Source organism: Drosophila miranda, chromosome 3 (genome assembly GCF_003369915.1).
Source record: "Drosophila miranda strain MSH22 chromosome 3, D.miranda_PacBio2.1, whole genome shotgun sequence".
Taxonomy (NCBI): Eukaryota; Metazoa; Arthropoda; class Insecta; order Diptera; family Drosophilidae; genus Drosophila; species Drosophila miranda.
In genome coordinates, this window is record NC_046676.1 from 13,832,651 (window position 1) to 13,856,608 (window position 23,958).

At 47.7% G+C, this 23,958-nt stretch overlaps 5 protein-coding genes across 6 annotated transcripts; 4 read left to right on the forward strand and 1 right to left on the reverse strand.

Moving 5' to 3' along the window:
- Positions 1-7,951: 7,951 nt before the first annotated feature.
- LOC108158204 (nose resistant to fluoxetine protein 6) lies at positions 7,952-10,728 on the reverse strand. Of its 2 annotated transcripts, XM_017290427.2 has the most exons (9): positions 10,393-10,726; positions 9,961-10,333; positions 9,817-9,890; positions 9,551-9,756; positions 9,367-9,479; positions 9,088-9,304; positions 8,851-9,032; positions 8,319-8,790; positions 7,952-8,257 (listed from the first exon to the last, which is right to left on the reverse strand). In XM_017290427.2, exons 1-9 carry the CDS (start codon positions 10,691-10,693, stop codon positions 8,063-8,065), a joined length of 2,133 nt encoding a protein of 710 aa, XP_017145916.1. In that variant the 5' UTR covers positions 10,694-10,726; the 3' UTR covers positions 7,952-8,062. The 2 variants fall into 2 exon arrangements, with proteins under 2 accessions (XP_017145916.1, XP_033248264.1); XM_033392373.1 differs by lacking the exon at positions 7,952-8,257 and having other exon boundaries at positions 8,720-8,785; positions 10,393-10,728.
- Positions 10,729-16,459: 5,731 nt separating this feature from the next.
- On the forward strand, positions 16,460-17,938 carry LOC108158185 (venom serine protease). The gene is made up of 4 exons (XM_017290403.2): positions 16,460-17,067; positions 17,133-17,231; positions 17,293-17,458; positions 17,524-17,938. The coding sequence occupies exons 1-4, from the start codon at positions 16,512-16,514 to the stop codon at positions 17,909-17,911; spliced, it is 1,209 nt and encodes a 402-aa protein (XP_017145892.1). The 5' UTR covers positions 16,460-16,511; the 3' UTR covers positions 17,912-17,938.
- Positions 17,939-18,076: 138 nt separating this feature from the next.
- On the forward strand, positions 18,077-19,799 carry LOC108158256 (venom serine protease). Its single transcript, XM_017290493.2, has 4 exons — positions 18,077-18,326; positions 18,379-18,811; positions 18,878-19,046; positions 19,113-19,799. The coding sequence occupies exons 1-4, from the start codon at positions 18,108-18,110 to the stop codon at positions 19,486-19,488; spliced, it is 1,197 nt and encodes a 398-aa protein (XP_017145982.1). The 5' UTR covers positions 18,077-18,107; the 3' UTR covers positions 19,489-19,799.
- Positions 19,800-20,247: 448 nt separating this feature from the next.
- On the forward strand, positions 20,248-21,809 carry LOC108160995. The gene is made up of 2 exons (XM_017295303.2): positions 20,248-21,362; positions 21,421-21,809. Exon 1 carries the CDS (start codon positions 20,431-20,433, stop codon positions 21,166-21,168), a length of 738 nt encoding a protein of 245 aa, XP_017150792.1. The 5' UTR covers positions 20,248-20,430; the 3' UTR covers positions 21,169-21,362; positions 21,421-21,809.
- LOC108157959 lies at positions 21,492-21,758 on the forward strand. The gene has a single exon (XM_017290104.1). The coding sequence runs from the start codon at positions 21,492-21,494 to the stop codon at positions 21,756-21,758; it is 267 nt and encodes an 88-aa protein (XP_017145593.1).
- Positions 21,810-23,958: the final 2,149 nt, after the last annotated feature.

The following is a 23,958-nucleotide window of genomic DNA, read 5'->3' on the forward strand; positions in this document are numbered from 1 at the left end:
TTTCCCTTCCAAGATCTCATTTTTAGGTATACCAATCCTTCCAGCAGGCGCCTGTGTATCGCCACCCCCGCCCCCGCTCTCCAGCGAACGATCCAGTAAATACAGCTTTCAACCGTCTACCCACCGCCTTCACGCAATCCCCAAGCAAACACTTTTCCAGTAATTGATTGCTAAAACTGTGTGCAAGATGGAGCTCGACTTTGCTCTTTCAGGTAGATCTTGATGATGCTGTTGGTGTGCCTGTGGCTGAAGGCTAATGAAGTTCCTCGGGTCAGGGCATTAAATGTCGAAATTAAGACACCCCGAGAGGAAAAATGTGCAAAAATTAATGCAAATAACCGGCAGGTATTTTAATCAAGCGGCACTCCCTTTACTCGGGCGGGCTGGTACCAACCCCCAATGCGGGGATGCAAGACCTCCTAATACATTCTTCTTTTTTCCTCTCAATTATTTGATATGTAAAATAAAAAGTGAGCGACGGGGTGTTGGCATTGATGATGGCCACGGTCCAGGGTCCACGATCCAGGGTCTCCACTCGACACTCTGCCCATAGCCCCCCCACACTATCCACATCGTACTGGAGTAGTCTCTGGCCGTACAAGTGCGCATAATAACCATCAATCAAGCAGGGCATAGACAGGTGGACAGGCGACCAGAGGCACCAGACTCAAACAAACAACGGGGACCATTCGCCGACTTGCAGACACACACAGCATGCCCCCATCCCACACCCCCACCCGCCTCATGGAGGCAAAAAATAAAACGCGAAATTTTCGCATTTCACGAAAAATTTTCGCATTAATTTACCAAAAGGCGTTGGGCCAAAACAAAAAACCAAAAGCACAAAAAAAGAAGAGAAGTGCTTGACTTCCAAAAAAAGAAAAAAAAAAGTTGCGCCGCATAAAATGGCAAACAAAAGCAACAAGCCAACAACGCACACATTTTTAGAACATTTTTTTCGCTTTCAAGTGGCAAGGGGTTGGAGACGCTAGATTGGTAGGGGTGGGGGAGTTGTCGCCCCCCTTTTTTGTGGGCAGTTTTGGCTTAAGGAGAGAGGCTGTACTGCATAAAAGCTCGGGATTTTTATGTGTTTTGCGTTTAACGGGAGATTTGAGAAGAGATATTTTCACGGAGATTGTAGGCAGAAAGGGGAAAGGACTTGTAGCAGAAAGGGGAAAGGAAAGGAAATCAATCATAACCTAAATATTTGCAATTCTCCTTGATTAAAATTCGAAATAAAAACTTTATTCACATAGCATAACATTATACTTTTTGCAATAATTCATGAAAATATGAATGAGTGGAGGATTCACTTAAATCGAGTGCAAAAATGATTTGCTATGCGAGGGGAGCTCGGTGTGGAGGCCGGTTAAGAGAGCAATTAGATTGCCTTTTTGTAAAATAATTGCGGAAATGCATTTTGCCTGAAAGACTTGAGCAAGTTTTTCCAGAGTTGGACAGAAAAAAAAAAACTACTCGCCACAAAGTATGCAAAAGAAAATTGATCGAATAACACACACACACACACACACACACGCACGCACACACATACGCACTCAAAGATGATACAAAGATACAAAGTTGGGAGGCAAAATAAAGTGAATGCTCTGGGATATGGAAATTATAAAGTTTTTCTCGAAGCAAAACCAGAATCATAACAAGAAGCAGAAGCCCCGCCCGGACCCGGACCCGAACCCAAACCCGATAGCAGCATCTACACATAGATTGCACACTAGGAGTACTATGTAATAGACAAACTACAAATTATTATTGCTATTAAATGCACAGCAGAAGTTCTTTTAGAGAAACTTTAGCACCCATTTCCAGTCCATCATGATGGGGAGTCCAAGCGAAAACATCTTGGGGTAGTTGGGGGAAGAGGCGGGAGTGGGGGGCGGTGGTGTAACAAAACCAATCAAGCGGCTGTCCATCCACAGCCACATCTCCAGCCTCCATCTTGATGGAGAGATGGAGAGATGCTCTGTCCAGGCCAAAACTTTTCGCACTGGGAAACTTAATTAGTGTTCAATCAACAATAAACTATAAACACTCTTTTGCTCGGGCAACTTGGACTTTTTGCCTGAAAGGTTGTGGTTGCCATGGCTTTGCTGCCACTGCTGCATCTGCCCCTGATGTAACCCTACTCGTAAGACGCCCCCATTCAAAGACAGCCAACATCGAAAAGAACAAAAAGCGAGCAGAAGATGAAGACGAAGGGCAACCAGCTTTCAAATTATTAGTTATTAGTTTTGAGTGCAAAGACTTTCGCCAGATATGTCCCTCTCCCCGCTCCTTCTATCTGTATCTTTTTTGTGGAATCAAATTATATAGAGATGTTGCTAAAATTTAATTAATGACTTTGTGTGCAACGTGAGTGCACTGCACGGACTGTAAATGCATTTACGAACAAAGCCAGGGAACAATCTAATAACAAATGGTCGAAACTTCTGATATTTGAGTATTTCTAATTGCAGTATGTTTTTTGGACATGCATATTTATTCAATTATTTGGAATTTCTTTGCTGGAGGACTGCCTCTCGGTTGGCTTTTAGTTTATGCAATGTACAGGCTTTAACCTGGGCTAACCTGGGCTAACCTGGGCTAAGGTGCTATTTGTTCATAATTTTAATCCTCGAATTCACCTCACTTTCAGGTTGGTTTTACATATGATATGTATAACTCTCACCCTCTGTCATTCACAACTTTTTCCCATTTGTAAGCCAAACACATGCTTGATTGGAATTCAGAGCTTAGAGCAAGCTCACACACACGCACAGGGATTCTATACGGGGAAGGAAGAAGCTTTTGCAAGAACAAGAAAATTTTCAATAAAATATACAAAATTATGTAAAAGTTATTAAGTGCATACAAAGTAGTGGAGCAGAGGAGCAGAAGAGCGGAGCAACATGCAACATACAACACAATCTCCTCCACACACCCACACCTACTTCTGCGACTGTTCTGTTGGCAAGAAAAACTTTCTAATCACGTGGACAAGGCAGCAGTCAAAGTTCTTTTACTTGGCCCGGCCAAGAGACGTTGCCAAGAAACACTCTGACCTACCCCCACACCCACACCCACACTCACACCCACACCCTCATCCACTCCTGCTGCACATCAGTATCAGTGCGTACATAAACGTGCATATATATGAGTATATTTTAAAAGTTTTCTATTTAGAATATAAACACATGCTTGATTGAAATTTGCAGGCAGCAAGCATCAATATATTTTAATTGCTATTATTATAAGGTGCATGCCTTGGAAAAAGTCAATTTAGGTGAATGCCTAAGGAATGGCAAAAGAAGAGCTGCCAAGAGGGCAGAAAAGACTGTACAACAGGTCGAATACGTAATCTTCGCTGTCAGGAGCTAGTTTTTCTTGTATTCTGGTTCGAAAAGGCTGAAAAATGGCTTCAAATTTCTATATATGGGCGTCATTCCCAGCCTCGGGTTCAGTAAACTCCACGCCCGTCGCATATACTGGCTTGCCACTGCCAAATCTCATGAGAATTTTCCTATTTTCAGAACTTTTTTATGCATTTCCCTTTATTTTTCATCCCAATTTTTTTCTAATTTGCAAAGTCAGAGCTCAGCATGCGCCGCGGTGCTCTACGCTCAGCACTCTGCACTCGGCGCCCAGTGCTCATAACTCACAACACCTGGCGGCAAGGTGAAACGCCAAAAGTGCCGCAAATGAAAAATGCAAGCAGAATTAAATTATAGTCTGTAACGAAACAGTGAAAAAATGCACAAAAAATGAGCGAAAGAGAGGAGATGAAACACTGAAATAGGAATGGGAAAAAAAGAGTGTAAACTAAAAGTTCAAACAGGCGGCGCAAACGAGTAGTTGGATGCCTGCGTTCCGCACCACTGCACGGTCCCGCCTTCGCTTCAACGAAATTAAATCTGAGCGGAAGTAAAGCAAACACTAGCACAAACAAACACACACACACACCCCGAACACACATGAAGAGAGTGTCGTAATGATGCTGCAGCAGCTGCGCTTAGATTGCATTAAGTGGGCGGCAGCGGCCGTGGCAGGCGCTGGCTCTGGCTATGGCAGAAAGCGAGCAAGCAAAAATTCTAATTTCCGCGCAAAAATCACAAAAAGACGGGAAAATAGTGCAGGAGCGGGGAAAAAAGGGGGAATATGTAGCCCAAAAAAAAAGGGGTGCAGATAGAATGGAGGTAAAGACTGTAGAGCACAGTGCGGAGGGTTTCCTTAGCCTTTTGGTTAGTATTTGGATTGTCTGAATAGTTATACGATATCTTAGGTCTCTCAAATCCTTTAAACAACCAGTTTAATGCCTTTTCGTTTTATTTAAGTCAATTAGGTGTCCTTTGAGCGGTTAAAAGACCCTGGAACTTCCATAAATCTAAAACATATGTATTTTGTTACACAGAGTCGAAAAACAGAAAAACCCTAAGTCAATTATTTCCATATGCATTTTCCCCTCAGCTTTTCCGTTCGTTTCCCACTAATTAAAACCTCATATGTAATTTCAGCTTTTCTTTTTGTGCTTTCCCTTTGGCGCCCTTCTGTTGTATTAAAATTAATATTCGTATATATTTTTATACATTTTTTTGTGCACTGCCAGAGCCAAGAGCTTAGAGCAGAGCAAGAACAACTTTTTTCTAGTTGCAATTCGAGATGGTCCTTCCTTATTTTTTTTTTTTTTTTTTTCTCGTTTTTTTGTATGTTTGCAATAAAAATAATATTTTTACAGCGCTCGTTACCTTAACAATGTCCCTAGTCCGCTGTCGAGCCCTTGCCAAAGTTGAGGAATATGTGAGCGGAAAAAAATGTGCAAGAGTAACAGCTCAAATAACCCCGCGAATGGCCACCCAAAAGTTAAAAGTTAATGAGACAACATAACTTTTGCGGTGCTCCAAATGAGTGCCGAAAGTGTCGCGGAGAGGGGGGTGTGCAACGGGCGCCCAAGGGTCCTGGACCGCCTGGACCACTGGCTGGCCGTGTAATCAATGTTCCTTCTCGTGTGTCTGGGTACAAAATTAAACAATTAAAATAATCCAAATTCTAACGAAAAGACCCTTTGATGCCTTTGAAGCATTCAGCACTTTCGCCTGTAATATGTTCCATAAACATCTTTCGATCAAGTCTTATATACCCTTGGATAATCCCCTTTAATCAGGGTACATGGTAAAATTAGTGGAAAAACATTTGCCCGAAGGGAGACACTAGAGAGACACTTTCAACTGGTGTCTTACGTCGTGTTAACATTACAAAATTTATGCTGTTCTCCAGCGAGCGGACACTCCTACATCCTGGACACAAGCCTTATCCCCTGGCCGGCATCAGCCATTAATCAGGGAGCGACTCGACTCCTGCAGATCCCCAAACCATCGCATGTCGCGCTCTCACAGCTGTCCGTCAAGTGGGGCTCTGGTACTGGTTCTGGCTCTGGTCTGGTGACGCTTATCACTTGCTCCATTGAACGCTGGCCGCGGCGTCTGGCATAAATATCACTTAAATCAGTTGACTTAGCCGGAGAGCCAGGACGTGGCCGGAGGATGGACAGGGACAGGGAGAGGGACAAGGACAGCTGGCCAGGACATATCAACTTGTAATTGTGACAATTGCTGTCAACAAAGCGCAGGGACTCGCGTACCAGCAGCGATGGGGCATGGTGGCAGCAGGAAGCCAGACAGCGACTGCTTAGCCAGACCATGTCTTTTTTTTTCTATCTCCATCTCCGTATCCACCTCTTACTCTATTTTTAACTCCCACTTTGGGTCTTTCTCTTTCCCCTTTCCTTGGCGTTGACAATTTTTTGACAAAATAAGATAAATGACTTTGTTTTTTGGTTGCGGCGCAAATGCTGGCTGATTTCTGAGCAGATCAGGAGGCAACATGAATGTGTGCCTTACAGAACTTGGAAAATGTACAAGGAAATTTAAAATTTCAAATGATTTTCGCACAAAAGTAACCTACAGCATGGTTCTATCGCCATTTTGGGGGCTGGCTTTTCACAATAAATTCGCGATTTTGCTTCAGTTTGTTGACTCCATCCTTCTGCTGCTGCTGCTGCGGCTCCTGGGTGGCTTCTTTGCCCCCAACCAGTGGCTCTGCCACTGCTCTTCACTTTTTTCTGCCATTTGGACCATTGACTAAGCCAAACAAAGTCTGATGCCCGAATTTATTATGCTCACTCCAATTTCTGGCTGGACTTGTCCATTTTTTTTGCTTTCAGGTTTTGTTGTATCCTTTTTTGTTTTTTTGGTTCTCTAGCCTTTTTTAATTCAATTTATTTTTGGATTTATACGTATTTATGCACATGGGATTCATTTCCGCTTACGGTTTTCTAACTTTTCGCGAGAACCGTAGGAAAAAAAACCGGACTTTATCTGCGAGCGCGTTTTAATGAAAATTGATGCAGCAAAAGTGCGCAGAGGTTATTGGCGTGCCTAAATTAATGTCGAGGATATTCCCGGCCCGGCCTGACCCTGAAGCAGAGCCCGGAATCTGCATTGTGTTCAATAAAATTTTGACATTTCTTAATTGAATTCCGTTGCACAAAGTTGCTGTGAAGAGCGGAGGGGCGGCGAGGAGAGAACTCAAACAAAAGCCAACAAACCAAAAATCAAATTACAACAAAATTTATCCCAGCAATGAAATTTTCACCGCAACACATCGCACAGCACACACTCCTCCTTCACGTGTCCCTGATCAGCACATGGGCCAAAAATTGTATAACTTCATTAAATAATTGCGCGACCCGAAATGCAGCGACGACAGCCGCAAGGGGCTGTGGCAACGGTGTCCTGGAAAACTTTTCCGAAGGCATCACTAACTGGCAAAAGACGGACGGGACCCGGGACCAGGGACCCGGGACCAGGGGCCTGGGATGGCCAGGTAAGAAGGCGACTTACAACTTGCAACTTCAACCAGACTCACCGAAACCCCCGGGTCCGGTCGCTCTCCTGCCACACTTTGTGCCCTGCTATGTTCTGGTCTGTTCCGGCATGTGTTGCAGGTGCTCAAATATTGAATTTGCGATTTTCCATTGAACATTTTCGGGATCGTGTCCGTGTTGTGGCGTGGCCTTCGGGGTGTAAATTGGGCAAGGTTTGCCATACTTGTAGTCAATTAGGCAAAATATCCAACGATATTTGAGTAGTTGCTGCGACCAGAGTTTGGCTGTGATGTAGGTTGAAGGAAGCACAAAAAGTACAGATTTAATAATGAAAATTACTTGCTTTTAAACAACACAAATTAGTTCAAAAGCGTACGCACTACTTCACATATTTTAGCTGTATCCTTGGCAATAGGTTGTACGCCCAAAGATTGGACGGTGGAAAAAGCTAAGGGGAAGCTCTTTCTTTTCAAACACACCGAGCAAAGGAGTAGTTTTCCATGGACACATTGGAGGAGATCCTTTCAGGAGATCTGTTTGACTAGAAGCAAATCGGAACGCCCCCTGCTAAATGAAAACAATATATGCCAGGAACTAAGGAAAAAAGTGTTAAGAAACACACGCAGGAACTGAATTCAGTGCAAAGTTATTTATTTTAATCGATCTCTTGGTACCTAAGAGAGTCTCCTGTCTTTCAATGTCCTTATGAAAAACATTCGTGGCCATGGATCGACTTCGTTTTCTTAAATTTCCAAACATTTGAGGCAATTAAAATCTGATTATCGGACTTAATTAAGGGCATATTGAAAATGTATTTAAATATGCAGCCCAGTCGTTTTATCAGCAGTGCAATAATTTACAAATTATCAACAGTTGCAGCCGCACTGTTGGTGGTGGCATAGCCCCCGCTGCTCATTTTCAGTAATTTTCAATAAATGCAGCGACTATCAACTGTCTGCCATCGTCGGAAGGGAGCAGAGGAGGTGGGGAGTTGGGGCCTGCCACAGACCACAAGGCGTGGGAATTATTTTAATTTTAATTGGCTTATTTTATATTTCAATTAAATGCGTACTCTGCGAGTATATCGGAGCCTTGTATTTGCACTAAAGTTTAAGATTAAAACTACTATAATTCATAGCCAATGAATACTCATAAAAGAGAGAGCCTGTAATACACTGCTAGATCCTAGACGCTTTGCTTAGGTTCTGTTTCGCTCGGAGACTCCACAGGAGGCTCGGCTTGAGCTTCGACTGGCTGCGCAGTGGGCTTTCGGGGGCGCAGGATGAAGGCCTCAAAGCCAGTCATCGGCACCTCGATCATAATGTAGAACGCATAGGAGATCAGCAGGGTGAAGCCAAAGGTCGACCAGAAGGAGAGCATCTGAGGAGCATCGGATTAGTCGCAGAGGAGGGGAGTGGGGTGGGGGGAGGGGCTCACTTACCGTATCAAAGTTGGTGAAATGCAAGGGCGTACGGATTCGTCGATGGCTTACCTCGCCGATGAACACGTGCCAGATGTAGGCCGAGTAGGAAAGCCTCGACAACGGCTGCCAGAGGGGGGAGGAGAGGAAGCTGTTGGCCAGTCCACCATGGCCCTGCATGCAGGCAAAGAACACCCAGCAGAGGGCCAGGGGCCAGCCCATGCGGGTCAGGGTGTAGAACACGGCCTGCGTCAGAACCGATGGCGAGGGTTCCAGCAGCTTGGCGTAGGGGTACATGGCAAAGATCGAGGCAAAGATCGTGGCCAGACAGAGCAGCCAGCCGGCCCACACGACGAGGCGGCTGAGCTGGAACTGTCTTCCGCGGTTCAGGTGCACAAAGTAGCCGAACAGGAAGCCGATCAGCCACGGAGCCGCATGGGTGTGTGATGGAAAGTAGAGCTTCCGCTGCTTCTCCCCGGTCGGGTCACCTTTTCTGATCGCGGAGGGGCATGAGCACGGGAGGAAAGAGTATATCTCTCGGGGGGAAACTTACTTGAAGATCACTTGGTACTTGTTGGTCAGAATGGTGGCGAAGAGGCACGACGAGAGCAGCAGCATCAGCAGCAGAATGCCCGCAGCCCCCTTCTTGCCCCACCTGTAGAGAGCGATCAGCAGAAACGGGGCAACGAGATACAGCTGCATGTCCACGGCCAGGTACCAACTATGGGGAATGCACTGAAATAGTTCAAGGGTCAGAGGGTGTGTCGACGGGCGCCCCAATGTCACCCACAATCTCCTTGGTGGCGTAGTTCTGCAAATAGAGGAGGGTCCAGAACCAGGTGCGCTCGCACACGGCATAGTCCCCAAAGTTGACTTCCTCGGACAGGGGTCCGTCGTCCAGGAGGGGCAGCAGCTTCATCGACACGAGAATGACGGCCGCCACCATCGGTGTGAGGCGCAAGTACCGGTGCAGGTACATCAGCGGCACGTTTATGCGGCCCTTGGTTCTGCCAAATCAGAGGAAAACTTAGACCAGCCTCGCCGAGACGGATTAGACGGCGGCACTCACTTCTCCAGAAAGCGCAGGGAGACCACGACTACCAGCAGCCCGCTGAGGAAGAAGAACGTGTCCACGGAGAACGGAGCGTATATGATGAAGCTGGAGAAGGCCTGCTGCACCCACTGCAAGAAGTTCGAATGGGTTGGAAAGGGTGTGACCGCCCAGATGGCATTGCTATGGCAGCGGTACCTACGCTAAGCAGATCGCTTTGGTTGATACTGGGCGATTTCAGGGCGTAGATATATTCGTGGCCAAATATCACCCACATGAGCGACAGGCAGCGTATGCCATTGAGGCAATGGATGACGTTGGGACTCGACTTGGGGTCCACGATGGCAAAGAGACTCCGGGAACTGGCTCGAGCGGAGAACGTACCGACCAGACGGGGCGGTGGCGTTTCTGCCGGAGAAGGGAAAAGCATTAGCCGGGCTGGGACAGAGTCCGGCCCTTCTCACTCACTCTTATCTCCGCACAGGAGGTAGTCGTAGACAGTGCAGATAATCGTCGCAGAAGCCAGAACCGATAGCAGAACACTGGCGTGAACAGGGTGAACAGCCTGGTTAGTCGCGGCCAACTGATTTCAGCTAACATTTCAGTACATACATGGTCACAATGGTGAGGCTGTCCAGGGATGGGGTCTCGCCTGTCCTGCAGGTCGCCTCGTCTATGGCAAACTTATCCTTGGCATCGCTGACACTGAGCAGCCGCTGAAGAAGCTGCCCCAAAAAGGTCTCCATAAGCGCGGCGGAGCAGGAGGACGGGAAGCACACAGCGGTCCTTATGTTGGTGGCCTTCAAGAGGTCCATGTCGAAGCCAAGCCACTTGGCAATAGGCAGCTCCAAGAGGCAGTACTTCCCCTGAATGCTGTGCCCCTCGCTCACGGCCTTGTGCACCCTGGTGCACTCGTCGTAGTTGCCCATATCGATGATATTCCCCTTCAGATAGCCAGCCGGTATGGTTCCCCACGAATCAATCACTGCGAACAGTCACACATTGCCGAGCGTTTTGCAGAATTAGTTGAAGAATGCCACTTACTGTTGAGGGCCCACAGCCGTCCCGTCGTCAGGCTCTGCATAAACTGGGCCATGTCTGCCAGGCACACCAGGTCCTGCTGACTGGGCAGCCGGCCCTCGAGCAGCTCTGAGTCCGCCTCCGAAATGTTCCGGAAATGCCGAAAGAACTCCGTGCCCAAGGAACGCAGATCCATGAGCCGCTCGTAGTCCACCATGCTGAATCCATCCTGCTCCCCCACGCCCACCTCCCAATCGATAAAGTGCGGCTCGGCTCTGGCTAGCGACAGCCAACTGAGCAGCAACGTGGCTAGAACACCTTTCATCTTGGCCCACTACCGGTGTTAATCGAAAACTGTTTCCTGATCCCTTGGGGAAACCTATTTATACCCGTAAAGCCCAATCATCGAATTCGATTTCGGTGAATGGACGTTATCTGTGCGGTACTTGTAGATTACCAGTTACTATGAAATGATTAACTTACAGGAGAACACCATCTGTATTCCAGCCAGTGTCAATGTTTCTGATAACCAAACAAAAAACAAACAAAAAAGACCCTTCAAGCGGCGAAGTGGAAATACCCTTGCAGATCGATCGTTCCCGGGGACTGGGATAAATCTTGCAACAGCCCCAAAGTCGGTCACATCGGACAGGTGATCGCCTCGACCGACCTGACTTGATCGGTCAAGGGTGTAGATAGCAAACATTTCGACAGAACTGCCTGTCCATCGCAATCACCGCCACACTTCCCAGAAGGCCGCCGCTTCGATTGAAAGTCAAAAAATACATATTCGAGTACTTAGCAGGCAATTACGCATCAGATAAGGTATTTGTGACTAATAAACGATTAATATGATTAGTGGAAGTTTTTTCTTTTCTTATCATTGCAGTCTAGGATCTATATGTACCTAATTTTAAATACATTTATTTATGCCACGATTCGGGTCTTAATTTCCATTTCAAACAATCAAAATGGGACTTCATTAGGTGCATATGCTCCACAGAGTATCGGTGCTATTGGCCCTGCAATAATTTACAAATAATCAACAGTGGCACAGCTCTATCCACACGGGGCACGGAGGTGGGGCCTACCATAATGCGTGGCAATAATTTTCATTTTAATTGGCTGCTATTCTATATTTCAATTAACGGCGGGAGGGACAAAACCAAAAACCAAAAACCGAAAACCAAAAACATGCGGAAAAGGTGCGAAAATCTGGATAATAAGTTGTGTGTGTGTGTGTGTGTGTGTGCGACTGCAGCTCTCATTAGTGCCACATGGACACACACACACGCAGGGAGTCGATTGTTGGTTTGCATGCGGTCGCATGAGGCGTATGAGTAATATGTAAAAACATTTCCTGATTCTGCGGTGAGTGGATACTGGTGGTTTAAAGCGAAGAATTTTACTAAATTAATTTTGGAAAACTGCCCAAAGTTTTTTCCTATCCCTTTTAAAGGGATTCCACTGCTTCCCTTGTGCTTAACCGAAGCCCAGGCTTGTACCTGCTCGTCCTTCGTTGTCCTTTGTCAACATGTTCACCAAACAAACTCGAGGTAACTCCCCCCTCCCCGCGACCAGAGCAACCTTTGAACTGCCCATAAATGTCGGGAACACAGCAACAATCGCTTAATTCATAATTAAATTAATTGTTGTAATTACTTCATTAGCGTGTGCTTTCAGCCCCGCTCCTCTGAGCCTTCATTAGTGGCAATTCCCGCACCATTACGAGGGACTGTTCCATTGTTATGTCCTATGTAAATGGCGGCCAAAAAGCGACACCACAATTACACAATTAGGCGACATTAACATTTGATGCGTTATGTTTACAGTTTCATTTAACTGTTTGCTTCTTCCATCCCTTTATTCGCTTTGCACCCTTCCTGGAGCTGGCCCTCTCCTGCGGGGGACACTATCTGCTTATAGCCCGGCACGCAGGTCGTAAGCCTTTGTAATCGATTGTTGGCTAATAGAAAAGTTCTTTGGGGCGACATTATGGGTATTTTTATATCATTTTTCCTTTCTAGGTTAATGAATGTCGTAAAGTGGTTGAGTAATGGCTGCGATGGTCTCATTTAATTATGTGGAATTATAAGGAGTCTATTCCGGCGGGCAGTTTAAATTAATAACTAATAGTTTTTCCCAAAAGTCCGTTGAGAATCCAGTGGAATCTTCAAGAATATTGGCCATTATCGCTTCACTAATACTTCTTTAAATATAAAAACCTATAAACTCATTCCTCTTTTTCGGGAATTCATAAAACATTTGCATTTCAGAGTAGGTTTAGTGATTCTAGTCCCATACTAAACTGATATCAAATCCAATTAAAGTCGCTTTAGATTTGGTCAATCTTTGCCCGCTCCCCCAGCATTCCACTCCACTCCGTTTCGCTCTGCCCAGCATTCATCAAACATTCACAAACATGGAGCATTCAATTAAAATTTTGGTGAACATATTAACTAAAACATCAATCGAGAGAAACTCGTTCCCCGATCCCCATCCCCATTCCAAACCTCAAACCAGTCTCCCAGCCATCCGCTCGCTCTGCGCCCCAGCCAGCCACTCAATCCACTGGCAAAACTCAGGCGAAAGAGCACCAAAGAGAACGGGCGCCGCTTAAGAGAGAGCTCGCTGTGGAAAAATAAAAACTGTGCCGCGAGAGAGACAGACGCAGAGAGGGAGATGGAGAGCGATAGCGAGAGCGATGCTGTGGGTGGATTTTTCTTTTTTCCCCAAGTATTTTCTTTCTGTTGCTTTTGCCGCACGATTCGTAAACAAATTCTGTGATTGGCTGGCGCCAGTCATTCCCTCTCTCTGGCCGAGTGTCTGTGTGTCTCTGTGTGTCTCTGTGTGTGTCGCGTGTGTCTGTGTTTCTGTGTGTAGTTTTTGCCCCACGTTTTCCTCTTATTAACGCGTTTTTGTGATTGGGTTTGGGTGCTGCCAGGCAGCGCAGTCAGCGCAGTTTTTTCTTCTTTATGCGTGTGTGTGTGTGTGTGTATGTGTGTGTGTGCGTTTGTGTGTGAGGAAAATTGCCTATGCGCCACCCCAAACTACTATGCGAAATGAGTGTAATGAGCGACCGAGAGAGCCGGCTCTGGGGCTGGCTGGCTGGCTCTCTCCGTCTCCCTCGCACATTACACATACGCCGCGTTATCTATGTATGAAATAGCTCCCCTCTCCCGCCGCGTGCCATAGTTTTCCTCTTGTTGCTTTTTCTAACTGCATTGCCGTTGGCCGCTGCTGCTGCTGTTGCTGCCTCTGTCGCTGCCTCTGTCGCTGCCGCTGCCGCTGTCGCTGCTGTGGCTCTGTTAATGTTTTTTACGTGTTTATGTTAATCGGCGACGCTGGCAGCGTTGCAGCGGCAGAGCCTGTGCTTAGATGACGCCTCCCACAGCCCGACCACCCGACCACCCATCGCTGTACATACGCCGTATGTACAGAGTGCGTTGTGTTTTTTATGCATTTACTGGGCGCACGTTTTTTGTTTGTTTTGTGGATTGCCTTCCGTTACGTTTTTTCTCCTCCTTTTTTTTACGGCCGCAAATGAAAAACTGTTCACGGCGCATGCTAGAGTGTTGGATAGTTGGAAGAAAACCCCATTTTTAATTGCAATTTTTCATTAATTAAAATTTGCTTAGTTTGCATTTGAAAAGGTTTTCTACAAAAAAAAACGGAAATTTGTATGGATTTATTGTGATTGAAGGTGCAGCAAATTGAATGTGTTTCCACTTACGTCCGTACCGTACGAAAGAGGCCGATAGAAACGTCAAGAGTGGGGGAAAATGGAGAGGGGGAGAGAGATAGAGAGAAAGACAGTCTCTGATGGCTGCAATTACTGTTCATCGTTGGGATGAAAGGGAAAATATTTTCCACATTTCATTGGCAATAAAATTTGAGAGGAAATTCAAAAGAGTTTGTTATTTGTAAACGTAAGAATTGCACACTTTTTCGTACCTCATATGTATATTAATACCTCAGAAATGTGACCAAAAACCATACTTTTTCTATAGATACGTAGACATACATACATATACAGATGTACGTAGAGTCCATCTGTAATCAAACACGATTAAAGCTTATACAACATGCATGCCCTGGCCTCCAACCATTGCAGGGCCTTCGCTATATCTCCTTTATTTCCATCCGCTTTTCTCTCGGAGTTTCAGTTTCCACACGTTTTTTCCATAGCCGTAGTTTCTATACAAAGCGTGTTGCCCACTAATTTGTGTGTGTTGCACGCTGGCCGTGCCTAGTTCCTCTTGCCAGCTAACGGCAATTAATGATATGGCCACAGAGTCACAGCCGCATCAAATGACACGGCCTGGGAAAATTCATTCACACACACAAACACACACACACAGACATATTTATATATGTAAGTGCAGACGAAAAGAACGACACAGAGCCACATAGAGAGATAGAAGCATAAAACCCAACCCCCAACCCCCACCCTCAAGCCCAGCTGTAACCCAAAACCAAACCCAATCACACGCCCAGTCCGGCTCTCGACAGCCAACCAATGCATGAAAACGCATTTTCCTCAACGAAAAGTCAAAAAGTGCGTAGCGCAGCCCACCCACCAATACATGCGCGCAGGCACACACATACTATCAGAGATGTGGCAGAGGAAATGCGATTGGTGGAAAGCCAAAAGGACCAGCAAAAAACTCCAACACATAAACGCGCTGCCGGGCAGGGTACGGGGGAACCGCAACAATACAAAAGTCAAATTAGTGCAAATGCAAATGCATGGCAAAAAAATTCAGAAAACAACAAAAAAAAAACAAATGGGAAGCTCTTCAAATGGAGCAACAAAAACTGTGTGTGACACTAGAAAATATAGACATGGCCAGGCTATGTACAGCAGAGGCAGTGGGGATGGAGGGTCTATTGGGGGGGACAACAAAAGAGTGGATAAAAATGCTGCCATATTATAATTACATGGCTCCGAGCGCGGCAGAGACAGAAACTGCTGCATGCTTTTAGGCGCTGATTTTTCTATGCGCGCGTGCATGTGTGTGTGCGTATGTAAAGTCAATTTTTGATAGACACTTTGCTCGATATTCATCAACATTTACCCGCACCCTTTCAGCCCTTTCATAATTGCTTTACTATCCCCCCAATAATGCATTTTTGTCGACCAAAATTTAAAGCCTTTTCATTGTATTTTTAAGACATTTTTTGTAAGTTTTTCCACGAGATCCGAAGGAGATTTACATGCGATGCGGGTATTGTGTGTGTACAAAGTTAATGAAAGACCAACAAACCTTTTTGGAGTGGAAAACTGGCATTTTCTTTGTTTCAAGCAAATATATTTGCACAAATATGAGAGTAACAAACGCAAAAATAATCCCATAGAATGACAGCTTTAAATAAAGATTGATAACAAATTTCCATCCGCAAACAAGAACTGATGGAAATGTACCACAAATGTATGAATTTAAGAGATACAACTTTGCTTTTTATTTGCTTCTTTTTTTTAACCCCCAAACAAAAGGTATTGTACAGATAAAAGATGGTGCTATTGATGCCATAAAATATAAAGAATTTAATGTAAAATACGCACGGGGAAAGTACAAGCGGTAGCTAATTTCCTGGATCTGGTTTATCTTTCGCTTATCGCGTATTTGCCCACAATCGAGGCAGGAAAAGTGAATCCGACGGAACAGATCTCCGTATGTTATCGTCGCTGTTTGCCTCTTAATTGGAACTCATTATTCAACAAACCGTTTATTTGCCTACGACTTTTGCTTATCGCCAGCAGCGCAGCTGGTGGATCTGGTGCTGGAAGCTAAAGCCTGGAACATGACAGACTAGACAGCAATGACCCACAGTAAGTGCAGTGCCGCTTATCTGGCAAATTGAGTAATGCCAGGGCAGCTATTGGCCAAGTTCAAAGATGGATAGGCTGTGCATTGGCCAAGGTCAGCGGAGGGGGGGCCGGTGCCGCCTAACATTGTATTTAAACAGCTGCATAATAGGGCGAACGAGGCGTATACTTAACTGTTTTATCAACTGTTGGAGCGTGGCCTTTTCTTTCTTTTTTTAATTAACTTTGGCACTGTCTCTGGCATTAGTTGTGGGTGGCATTATCGGTCTGGCCCAGTTGAGTTTTGGCTTCGAAACCGTAAGGTCTGGCCAAAATGTTTGGCCGCCGTTTAATCTTCACAGGGCTCTGGCTCTTGGCCCTGGCTCCCGTCGCTCTGGCCTACTTCGAGGGCTGCGATAATACGTACAACCTGAGTCCGGGCACGACCTACGTGGAGTCCCCCTACTATCCCGGCAGCTATCCGGCGGGCACGTCCTGTCGCTACCGTTTCGTGGCACCCGTGGACTACTCCGTGCAGGTGCAGTGCACCATTAGCCTGCCCCAGAGCAGTGGCCAGTGCAGCACGGACAACTTCTGGCTGGACCCCGAGGGAGACCTGTTGATGCGCGGCGCCGAGAACTTCTGCGGCAGCGGCACCTTCGCCCGGGAGTCGCTTTTCACCGAACTGGTCTTCGCCTACATCTCGACGGGACAGCAGGGGGGCAGCTTCAAGTGCACCCTCACCACCAGCCGGCAGAACTGCAACTGCGGCTGGTCGGTCAACTCCCGCATTGCCAATGGCCAGCAGGCGGCGGACAACGAGTTCCCCAGCATGGTGGCCCTCAAGGACGTGACCAGCAATCAGCCCTCCTTCTGCGGCGGCACCATAGGTGAGTGGCAGAGTCTGAGAACAGCTGGTGTGACCTTTTAACCCGCAATTGGCATCTCCTGTTAGTGGCCCATCGCTACATCCTTACCGCCGCCCATTGCACGCTGCAGATCAAGCAGGCCACCAATATTGTGGCTATTGCCGGAACCAACAATCTACAGAACCGTAAGAGCTTCTATATCGAAAGCAAGTCGTTTGATAAACCCAGTCTTTTCTGCTTAAACAGCTTCAAATTCGAGGTACTACCAGCAGTACGCCATACAACAGATGATCCGCCATGAACAGTACGAGGACGAGCCCGATGTGAAGAACGACATTGCGGTTCTGATAACGGCCCAGAACATCCTCTGGTCCCGTGGCGTGGGTCCCATCTGCCTGCCGCCGGTTGGCACGTGAGTACCCAGAGTCTCCCCCCAGAGAGATCCCTCCTTCGATCTAAATCGATATATTTGAGCAGCACACAGACGTTTTCGTATCAAACTGTCGACGTGATTGGCTGGGGCACGCTCTTCTTTGCCGGGCCCACATCCGCCGCCATGCAGAAGATCAACCTGATGGTGGTGAACAACCAGGACTGCCAGACGGAGTACAACGACGTGGCCGAAATATATCCCAACCAGATGTGCACCTACGACTACTCGGGCAACGCCCGCGACTCCTGCCAGTACGACTCGGGCGGGCCCGTCATCCTGCGCTCCTCGAAGCAGTTCCTCCTCGGCATCATCAGCTTCGGCAAGAGCTGTGCCGCCAACGCGTACCCCATGGGGGTCAACACCCGGATCACGTCCCACATCAGCTGGATACGCCAGAAGATTGGCAACACCAATTGTGTGGTCAGCCTTTAAGAATAAATATGCGACTTGCCCCAAAAACCCCCCTTCAAGATCATGTAAATAGTAGCCTTGACTTCAATCTGTAGCCAATATTTGTGTTTCTCTTTAAAACAAGTGAAATATTCACTCTTATCTGCCGGAGGCAGTCCTATATAAAGTGGTTCTGTCAGCGCTTCAGATTTATAGCAGCATCTGCTTCCTTTCCGTCATGTTCGGCCTGAGATTTCTAAGTTTTCTTGCGACTATCGCCTTCAGTGCAGTGTCCGGCCAGCAGCAATGCACCAGGCATTACAATTTGCTGTCGAACCAGGCGATCAACATAACCAGCCTCAACTTTCCGGGGGCCCTGCCGAGTGGCAGCAGTTGCAGGTTCCGCCTGAAGGCTCCCAGCAATCATGTGATCCAGCTGAGCTGTCGCTACGAAGTGGTAAGTCTTGGATGCGTTGCAAGTTCTACCTCCGACTCATTCCCCCTGCCAGTATCCCGATACGTGCGGCTCGGAGTTCCTGTTTGTCTCCCGCGACGGGGACCTGCAGTTCCGCGATGGCGAGCGCTACTGCCGCATGGGCCAGATCTCGCGCACCTCCAACTTTCAGTCGCTGGCCCTGGCCTACTACTCGAGCAGCGCGCAGAGCCGCCAGAGAGCGCGGCTCAGCTGCCAGGCCGTGGCCCGTCCGGCGGCCTGCGACTGCGGCTGGTCCTACCCCAATCGTGTTGCCAACGGCGTGGAGACGGCCAAGCACGAGTATCCCTCGATGGTGGGCCTCAGGGACCTGGCCTCCACTCTGCCCATCTTCTGTGGCGGGACGATCGTGAGCAATCGCTTCATTGTGACAGCTGCCCACTGCACGGTCCGTCAGCCGGTGGCCAGTCGTCTGCTGGCGCTCGTGGGAGAGCACGATCTAAGCACGGGTGAGTGGTCCATTGGGTCCATTGGGGAGTAGTCGGTGCAACCCCCTAAACCCCTCTCTTGTGCAGCGAGCGAGTCGATCTATGCTGCCCAGCACCGAATCCTCAGCATCATCAATCATCCCGCGTACACGGTCACCTCCTCCGGAGATCTCAATGACATTGCTCTGCTGCAGACGGCCACAGCCATGGAATGGTCGAGGGGTGTGGCTCCGATTTGTCTGCCCGTCCGACAGTCGTAAGTGGCGCAAATGTATTGTGCTTCCAGGCTCTGAAATCTGCTTCCATCCACTCCCCCCCACAGCGACAGCGCGTTCAGCTATCAGAACGTGGACATCGCCGGCTGGGGGACCCTGGGATTTGCCGCCGCCAAGTCGAACACTCTGCAGAAGGCCACGCTGCTGACTCTGGAGAACTCGGTGTGTCGCCAGCAGTACAACTCGAGTATCTCCGCCAGCCAGCTGTGCACGTACGACTCGAGCGGACGGGGCCAGGACTCCTGCCAGTACGACTCCGGCGGCCCGGTTATCCTGCGCCAGCGCGAACGCATGTATTTGCTGGGCGTGATCAGCTACGGGCGGGCCTGTGGACAGCCCTACGGCATCGGTGTCAACACTCGCATCACCTCCCACCTCAACTGGATGTGGCGCTATGTGGGCGGGGCGGTCTGTGTGCGTTAAGGATGTGCAGCATTGATTGCTTGTGTATCTAAAACTATTCATATATGTAGTCCTTAGCAATTCCTTAGTCGTACGGCTGGGCGCCTCCTTGGCCTCGGGCTGCCAACGTTGTCATCGCCGTTGTCTTGAGTTTGCCAAAGTGTTGACAAAGGCCTTAATTTGCATTTAAATTAAAAAGCAGTGACATGTCTTTGCCTACATTTAAACAACGTGCAGTACAGCCCCCCCAATCACACCCCCCCGCTGGCCACAAAATACAACACCGTCAGGCATGGTTCTTTCTCCGCAATAAACTTTTATCCAATACCCTATCTCAATATACGTTGTTCTACTTGCCGGCCAGAGAGTAGTCCCTGTTCGGCCAGAGGATGGTGTTGCCCATCTAATACTGTTTTCCATTTATTGTAAAATGGCAGACCTCATTCATAATTGTTGTTGTAATTGTGTACTAACTCAATTTGCAGACTCGCTCTCATCTCAAATTGCTTAAAATATAGTCAAAGGCCCCCAGCCGTGGCCCCACTCGAGCACTGATGAAAAATTAATAAATCTGTGGAAATCATGCGTTGAAGACTGTTCTGTGTGTTTCTATTTTTATTCTTGCTTTGTTTGTCCGAACTGAATTGCTTTTGGCTATAAATAAATCATGATATTTATTTACACAGGCTTACCTTATTTTCCACGTCATCTGTTCGTCATGTGTCAGGCAAAAGGAAATGGAAAGCAGTCCATGACAAAGACAGCATTTGAGTCTGTTTCGAAGGACTGTCTGGGAGTTTGTATTTCTCAGTTTCCAAATTACTGTCTTCGCAAACACTACGAAAATTTTTTGTTCGATCTTTTTTTTCTTCTAAATTTTAAGAACATTTTTTCAAATTCTCTCTTAAATTGTTGTTGTTGAAACAAATTTTTTGGCTCGAAGCAAAGTGCAAAATTCCCGAAATGCCGGCTCGCGTGAAACAGTTCTCATCGATGTGCACTTCGATGAAGCCGGTCCTCACTCTGTCCCTGCGCTCGTACAGTGGCTACTCGCCGGTGCACAATGCGGCGATTAATCGGGCGATGATGAATTTCGGCTGCGGCAGCCGGCAGTGGCCCGAGCGAGAAGACTGGTTCGCAGCCAGGCAGTTGATGCTGCAGAACCGGAACCAGAACCAGAACCAGAACCGCTACTGGAGCCACAGCAGTGGCAGACAAGGACTGGACCAGACCAGGAGCCGGCGACGTCGATCCCAGGATCTGAGCGCGCACACCATTGGCGATCTGGACACCGAAGTCGGAGCTCACAAGCGGGAGCAGCACAGGCAGGCCTCGGGCGGGATGGAGTCCACCCCGGAAGATGAGCGGCGATATTACCCGGACCAGGACCGGAAGGCACAGGCCCTGGTGGAGGAGCGCTACGAAATGCAGGCCCCCCATGACGAGCAGCGGGTGGGCACCGTTCGCGAGGTCATCTTTCGCCAGCAGCAGGACGACAAGGATGACGAGGATGAGCTGCAGCGCAGACGAAACAGCGAGGAGCTCCGGCGACAAGTGTCCGCCCAGCGACACGAATACAACACACCGCGGAGCGGCGTCATCTCCCGCAAGGTCATTTGTCCCTATCCATCGTACACCTCGCACCGCACCCGATGGGCGGAGTTCCGGCATGCCATGATCTACGGGCGAACGGCCTTCTAAGCTCTGGGCCTCGGGCCTCGGGCCTCAGCCCTCTCTTCGATGCCATACTCCTTCGGAAACATTTCGAGCAGACTTTTACCAAATATATAATTAATACGAACGAGTAATTGGTAAACTTCTAAATGAAAATGGAATACTTTTGGAGGAATTGGAGAGGAGCATGGGAATCAGTTGCCTTGGAGCCATAATTCAAGGTAAAATATAAACCCATTTACATTTACATTTACATTTACGTTTACGTTTACACTTCAGGCACGACACATTTCCCACGAAATTTCCCAACATTTTAGACAATCCATCATAGATGTTTGATCATGTCCGCAATGTTGGCTAGCCTGTTGTGCAACGGAGCCCTCGCTCTGGGCCGCTGCGTGCCCCAGACTCGAAACATTGGCACACGGCCAAAGTTCTGTGAGGAGAGCTCCTATAGCCTGCACCCCGAGTACCGTCGCAACACGCCCTTCATATACATGAGCAGGGATCGCAGGCGATCCGAAGCATCGCCGAGTCGTGATTACCGTTATCAAGTGCACTCGGCCCAATACCGCTGGGCGGAGTTCCGGCGCCACATGATCTTCGGTACCTACTAAATTAGCAATAGTTCAATAAAATACTACAAATTGGTATTTCAATTTTGAAAATCTTTCAACAAATGATGGGCAAAGGGGGGTTCTCCTTTTCGTGGTGCGTGTCTTGGTATCCAGGAAGACTGCCTCCTTACTGCCAGAAATTCTGGCTCTCCATTCCTCTAGGCTTTCACCTCTTCTCTCTCGTATCCTAAATTCCATCTCATTCAGTTTATTATTATCGCAAGGGTTCTTGGCCCTTTCTGCTACTTAACACGCCGGAGTACTCCCCAGAAACTAGCGACAGACGTTTGGCATATTTTCGCATCCTTCCGATCTGAGCCAAGAGCAAAACGAAAACAGAAAAACAAAAACATATAGAAAAACAAAGGGGAACAAGCAAAGGGCAGCACGAAAAGTGACAGAAGCGAGGGATGCCTGGGGGGGGCGGGGTGGTGGTGGGGATAAAAAGAGGAACTCGAGTGCCCTCAAGTAATATGCTTCATAATTTTTATTGTCAAGCCTTTTTCTTTGGGTGCGGCTGCTGCACTCGACAACAAAAGCTCAAAAGCGCTTGGAAAAAATGTTTGCAACGAAAAAAAAGGACTTTATAAAAAGGAAAGGCTGAAAATGAAGTGCTGTCCTGGAGGTGGAGCACAACAAAGCGCAGAGAGCGAGCACGAGTAGCATAAATTTTATAATATAGAAAAAATCAATGGCAGAAAAGCAAGGACTAGCTGGTCGAGGGTCCTGCCGCCACTTCTAGTCTATTGCACTGTCCTACTATCCCGGCTGCAGCCCCAGTCCGTGTCGGGGCTCCTCCTTTCACCGAGTTGCACAATTAACTTGCCACCCCCCACCCCCGGCCGCATATTGTCGCTCTCAATTGTTGCCAGTTAATTTTGATGTATTTTTTGTGCCGCACATTTGCATTTCTCCGTTTCCATCCACTGCACTTGTCGGCGTAATTAGGCGCCGCCGAGACTCTCCGGCTTTGATGTGCGCTGCTCTTAACTGGGCTAAGTATAGCACCCCCACCCACCGAAAGCCTTTTTAATTGTTTAATTATGTTTTACGCTGCGCTCTCAAGGGCAAGTGGGGCAAGGGGGTGGCCAGATGGCGGGCAACTCGAGACTAAAGTGCATGCAGAGAGAGATTTTTTATATAGAAAACAATTCAAGGGAGATCTGACAGATCTTTCGATGTTTTCTTACGCCCTTTTCCGACGAAAAGCCATTTGCATTTCAAAAACCTTTATTTTTAAACGGCGCAGTGCCGCATGCTGCAAAATTTTCTCCAATTTATCCTGTAATTTTGTTCATCTTCGCAGTCCACCGTCGATGTACTTCAGCTATAGCTCCTGATCGGCAAAGTCCTCTTCCTTGAAGAGACTCTTCTGCTGGGCACGACGCCCCCTTTTGGGGCCCTCTGCCCTGGCGGTATTTCGCTTCTGCTTGCCCCTGAAAGTGGACAGACAGAAGCGACCGTCTAGCAGGCAGCGATAGGGCTTGAAGTTGGGCTTCCACGCGTCGATGATCTGAAGGATCACTGTGTCCGGCACCGGCCGCATTGCCGTAGCCTCCATCATCCGCAATTTCAGATAGCTTTTGATCATCGTGAGGGGGGGGCGTGCCGGCATGCCCGTAGACTTGGCTCTAATGCAGTGGGTGTAGGCGAGGGTCTTGGAAGGCTGGAGAAGCTTTCCCAGAGCTGAGTTTCCTAAGCCGTGACAGATGGACATTATGCGTTTTGATGTCTGTTTTTTAATCGAAATATGTATGAATGTAGGAACTTATGATTTTGAGGGATACAAGCACATCACCAAACTGATACTTTTGTGATTTTTGTCATGTTAGTGGTTTCAGAGATGCGAAGGGATTTCATTGGCCTACTAGTATCGCCATAATCCCGGCAAACAAAAAAAACACCCAAAAACGATGCTAATTTCTGACCACGAAACGAATTTTGTTTTGAGGGCAAACCGGCCTGTTCCCAGAAACGTTTTCCATGACATTTCTGTCTCCATTGTCCTTCCGAATAGTTTTTGGGGGAAATAGTGTTTTTTGGAACATCCCTGATTTTGTTATTGTGGTGCAGCCATTTTGTATTTTGGCTGCTGGGGGCTTTGTGAGCGACGACGATTTGGCGGCTTTTGTGCGACGCGTGGTTTTATGTATGTAACTGGCCCCAATCCCTAGTCCCCCAAAATCCTTTTGCCACCTCG

Coding starts and splice junctions, on each gene's coding strand:
- LOC108158204 (XM_017290427.2), bottom strand. CDS start 10,693: ATGAAAGGTGTTCTAGCCACGTTGCTGCTCAGTTGGCTGTCGCTAGCC. Junction 9,891..9,960: donor AGCCTCACCATTGTGACCAT/GTATGTACTGAA, acceptor TGTTCACGCCAG/TGTTCTGCTATCGGTTCTGG. Junction 9,480..9,550: donor ACCAAAGCGATCTGCTTAGC/GTAGGTACCGCT, acceptor AACTTCTTGCAG/TGGGTGCAGCAGGCCTTCTC.
- LOC108158185 (XM_017290403.2), top strand. CDS start 16,512: ATGTTTGGCCGCCGTTTAATCTTCACAGGGCTCTGGCTCTTGGCCCTG. Junction 17,232..17,292: donor AACCAACAATCTACAGAACC/GTAAGAGCTTCT, acceptor CTGCTTAAACAG/CTTCAAATTCGAGGTACTAC. Junction 17,459..17,523: donor TGCCTGCCGCCGGTTGGCAC/GTGAGTACCCAG, acceptor ATATTTGAGCAG/CACACAGACGTTTTCGTATC.
- LOC108158256 (XM_017290493.2), top strand. CDS start 18,108: ATGTTCGGCCTGAGATTTCTAAGTTTTCTTGCGACTATCGCCTTCAGT. Junction 18,327..18,378: donor TGAGCTGTCGCTACGAAGTG/GTAAGTCTTGGA, acceptor TCCCCCTGCCAG/TATCCCGATACGTGCGGCTC. Junction 18,812..18,877: donor AGAGCACGATCTAAGCACGG/GTGAGTGGTCCA, acceptor TCTCTTGTGCAG/CGAGCGAGTCGATCTATGCT.
- LOC108160995 (XM_017295303.2), top strand. CDS start 20,431: ATGCCGGCTCGCGTGAAACAGTTCTCATCGATGTGCACTTCGATGAAG.
- LOC108157959 (XM_017290104.1), top strand. CDS start 21,492: ATGTTGGCTAGCCTGTTGTGCAACGGAGCCCTCGCTCTGGGCCGCTGC.